Source organism: Arachis duranensis, chromosome 7 (genome assembly GCF_000817695.3).
Source record: "Arachis duranensis cultivar V14167 chromosome 7, aradu.V14167.gnm2.J7QH, whole genome shotgun sequence".
Classification (NCBI taxonomy): Eukaryota; Viridiplantae; Streptophyta; class Magnoliopsida; order Fabales; family Fabaceae; genus Arachis; species Arachis duranensis.
Window position 1 is genome coordinate 27,009,922 of NC_029778.3, and position 4,471 is coordinate 27,014,392.

The 4,471-nt window shown below is 28.4% G+C and overlaps 1 protein-coding gene across 1 annotated transcript in view; it reads left to right on the top strand.

Moving 5' to 3' along the window:
* Positions 1-886, top strand: part of LOC107458414 (probable E3 ubiquitin-protein ligase XERICO) — a gene marked incomplete in the record, with an annotated part of 1,782 nt that extends 896 nt beyond the window's left edge. Inside the window, 1 exon segment of the mRNA XM_052251806.1 lies at positions 1-886. Within this exon segment, the coding sequence (XP_052107766.1) occupies positions 56-529 (474 nt within the window).
* Between the last annotated feature and the right edge of the window lie 3,585 nt (positions 887-4,471).

The following is a 4,471-nucleotide window of genomic DNA, read 5'->3' on the forward strand; positions in this document are numbered from 1 at the left end:
TTCAGAAACAATCTGTTGTTCTAAATTGGTGTTCGAATCGGCATTGATAAAGAAAATGGGCCTCTCAAGTCTGCCATCGCCGTCCGAAGGAGTGCTATGTGCACTTCTTGTTAACACTGTGCTCTCAGTCTCCATATTTAAAGGCATTGTTAGGACAATCCTTCACATTGTTGGCATCCACCTTTCATCATCCTCTTCGCCGAACGCCACCTCCCAGAGCCATCAACCATCCGAGTCATTCGAGTTCCTCCTTAGCCCCTCAGAAACATTCATCGAAGAGTTTAGGAGCCGGACGCCTACAATCCGCTTCGACAGCATGTTCTCCTGTGGGAAACCTGAACATGACTGCTGTGTGTGCCTCTCTCAATTTGAGCCGGAATCTGAGATAAACCGCTTGCCCTGCGGCCATCTCTTCCACAAAGTGTGCTTGGAGAAGTGGTTGGATTATTGGAACATCACATGCCCACTTTGCAGGAACCCTTTGATGCCTGAAGACAATGATCCATGGCTCTTAGTAAGCAATGAATGAGTGAAATCATGCTTTTGCTAAAGGAATGAGTGTGAATGTTTCATTATCATTGTACAGTTTTTAGTGTACATATCCTTTTTTTCTTTCTTTTTTTTGATGTTGATGCATCTTGATACCCTTTGCCACTTTATATGATCTTAGTTTGGAGTTTGGGGTGGGGTTTGTTTTCCCTTTATCTATGTTTTGTTTGTGCTCTTCAAGCACAGACTGAGGGATACATACTTTTTTGCTTGAAACTTGAAAGTTATATCTATGTTTGCTCATAATGGCCCTCCTCTTGTTCTGAGCTTTAAATTCCATATTGGGAATTTGATCCTGTATGAAACCCAAAAAAAAATGTATTCCTTTTTTGGAGCACTTTGATGAGTTTGATCACCATGTATGTATAGTTTAGTAACCTGTAAATTGAATGTGGTTGGCAATAAGTTTGCATAACAACTAAACTAGGTGATTTTGCCGTGTTAATGTTGATCAATAATTATGTTATTAGATATAGTGGGTTCCTTAGTACTTGGTATATATAAGGTAGTAGCTTGTAAATTAATGTGGTTTGCAATTACTTGTAAAGTTATTATAAAATAGGATTGGATTTTTTTTTATGGGCGATTAGTGTAAAAATTACGTCTAAATATAATTATATATTGGTGGAATCTATTATTCTTATAGTTATAGAAGTTATATAAGAGTATTGTTAAGGTTTTCTTATAATGGATAAGGAGAAATTGAAAAGTTTAAGAGATCAATTCACAGATAAACTAAAGGTTTTGATAGTTTTTTTGAGAGATGGTATAAGAACAATTTTAGTAACATGATATGAAAATGATAAAGTTTGAAAAAAAGATAAAAAAAAAGATAGATGATATTGTAAGCAATGAGGTATATGATGAAATAGTAAAAGTAAAAAAAGATGTTAGTTACTTGCTGTAAAAAATAGTATGTGAAAAAAGAAATACATTAAAAACAGATGTTGCAGTTTTGGTATGCAGAAGATATAGACAAAAATATAAGATACTTTCATAACATAATTTCAGCGAGGAGGAAAAATAATAGGATTGATGCGGTAGTAATTAATGGAAGATTGGTAAAGAATTAAATTAGAATAAAAATTGGTAGTAATTAATGGAAGATTGGTAAAGAATTAAATTAGAATAAAAATTGTTATCAAGGAGTTTTATAAGGATTTGTATTATCAGGAGATATCTCTTACAGTGGATTTTAGAGATGGATTGACGGATAGGATAAATGAAGAGGATTTTGTAGCTTTAGAGATGATGTCGTCGGTTGAGGAGATTAGAGAGATAGTATGGAACTATAAATTATCTAAGGCGCCAGAAAGTGACGGTTACAATATGAATTTCATTAAGAAATGTTGGGATGAAATTGGGTTCGAGTTTACAGTAGTTATGATGGATTTCTTTAAGACATTTAGGTTATCTTCATATTCTAATATCACGTGGGTGATACTAACACCTAAGTTTATTGGAGTTAAGGATATCAAAAACCTTCGACCAATTAGTATAGTTGAGTTTGTGTATAAGGTGATTTCGAAGGTGTTGATTAGGAGGATCAGATCAGTGATGTCAGGATTAGTAGGGAAGACTTAAAATGTTCTTGTAATGATCTGAATCCTAATGAGCTATTATCCAATTAAGTATTATACCTACTAGAGGAATTTCATGAAAAGATATCTGTCAGTTACAGATTAAGGAGTAACATGCAAGAGATAAGATAATTATTGGATGATAGAGAGGATAGAGTCGTGTGAAAGTTTGATAAAAAAAAGTGTATTTTTTACTAACTTATTTGTACAAGTGTTGCAAGAAGAAATGTTTCTGGAGAATGTAATAAGCTATAGTTTCATTAGGACTATTTGAATAGGTTTAGTTCTACCAAGAGTAGAGTTATTTGTTTAGTCTGTCTTGATAGGCAGGGTGAATAACATGAAAAAAATGAGTCGATTAGAGATTGTTAATTAAGAAAATAATGCCTGTGTATTATATAACAAGGATATTAATATATTCACTATGTATTTTTTATTGTAAATTTACTTGCCAGATATGGTTCACATAATTATTTGATTTTGGCAGGCAATAATTTTTTTTATGTACCTTAAAGGAACATTTATAAAGTTAGACATGAGTAACTAATAGAAATGAGGAGCCCAAAAAATTATGAATGTGTTTTTTTGAAATTATTTAAAATATTTAGATGGAAAGAACTAAAAAAATATTTTAAAATAAAAAAACAAATGTTGAAAAAAATATCAATAAATCTTTTTTTTAACTATAAAGAATAAAGTGATGTGAATTTTTTTTTTTTTGTTGTTGATAGTAATATCAAAATAATAATGGAATAAGGTACTCCCTATTTGATTATTGCTCACTCTATATATAAAGTTATAAACACCAAACGTAATGCGTTGTTTTTGGTTATAATTTTTGTTGCCATTATTGATCATCTTATGTTATTAAAACTAATTGGTTCATTTGGAAGTAACTTTCTTCTTCGGTCAGAATCTTAATTCTTAAGAGAGACACTTAGACTTAGCGGCTTGCCAGAGAGAGCACGATTAAGAAAACAAATCCAGCATTTGACTTATTATATGTGTATTTGATTAATAAAAAACCTATATTGGTTTTCAAAATTTTTTTAGTAATTATCTTATCGTTATTATTTGTTAGTCTTTGAATTTTTAAACTAAGACAAAACAGTTTCTTTTTTTTTTAATATTTAGTTTTGCAAGTTTATGAAATGATTAGGCCAATTGCTTATAAATAAAATTAAGGATTAAAATAATAATCATTCAAAATAAGTTTGGGAGACCAATTTGAGATTTTATTATATATGTATTTGACATTTTTATCTTTAAATTTTTTTATTACGTTAAAATCTTTAAAATTTACAAAAGTAAAATATATAAATTATTTCATCACATTTTTAAAAATTTATTTGTCTAAATAAAAATAATAAATTTGATTAAAATAAAAATTTATATATTTTATTTTTATAAAATTTAAAAATCTTAATATAATAAAAAAAATTTAGGAACAAAAACGCCCTATGCAAAAATCTTTAAAAACATGCTTTGGTAAAATACTCAATTTTTAAACATGTAAGTGGTGCTAGTTTACAAGTTGGAACGTGAGTCGGTGTTTGATTAAATGTCTTTGTAACAATTTTAATGTAGAAGATTCATGTACACAGGGAATTAGCTTAGAGCCTGTTTAGAATGTGGTGAGAGAATATGGTATTTTGAAAAAGAGTTTAATTAGAAATCAATTATTTATCGATGAATATCATTATATCAATTAATTCTTTTAAATTTTATTTTTAATTTATTAATATTCAAATGAATTTAAAATAATATATCAAAAGAATATTTCAAATTCTACTAAAAAAATATTAGAAAATAAAATAAAAAATTCAAAATCAAATGATGATTTTTGTAAAAAATTATAAAAAATGAATGATATGTATTTAGAACTGAAATCATATCAATGAATATGGGTAAAAGAAAAGAAAAGCAGAAAAAAGTCATTTTATTTTTCTGGTCATATAATACGAATAAGCATAATTGATAAGTCTTTGTTATCATAAAAGTATAATATGTATGCATATGTATGATTATATGATTTGTTTATTTTGTTATGACATTTTGTGAATTTAATTAAAGTTATGTTTCTACTTATATACTGATTATCACATTACGGTAATTGCATGTAATGTTTAGTGTGTGATAGCATATTATTATATATCTTCTCGTATAAAAGTTGAGTTGAGTTGATTTTGTGATATATAGAAGGAACTATATCACTAATAGATATCTACCCTCATAATCCCATTAATTCAATTTAAGTAAGAATGACGATTTAATTATTTTAACGTAAAGTAGTGTGCTTTTATGATTGCCGAATCTTCAAGTCATATATGAATCAAATAAAA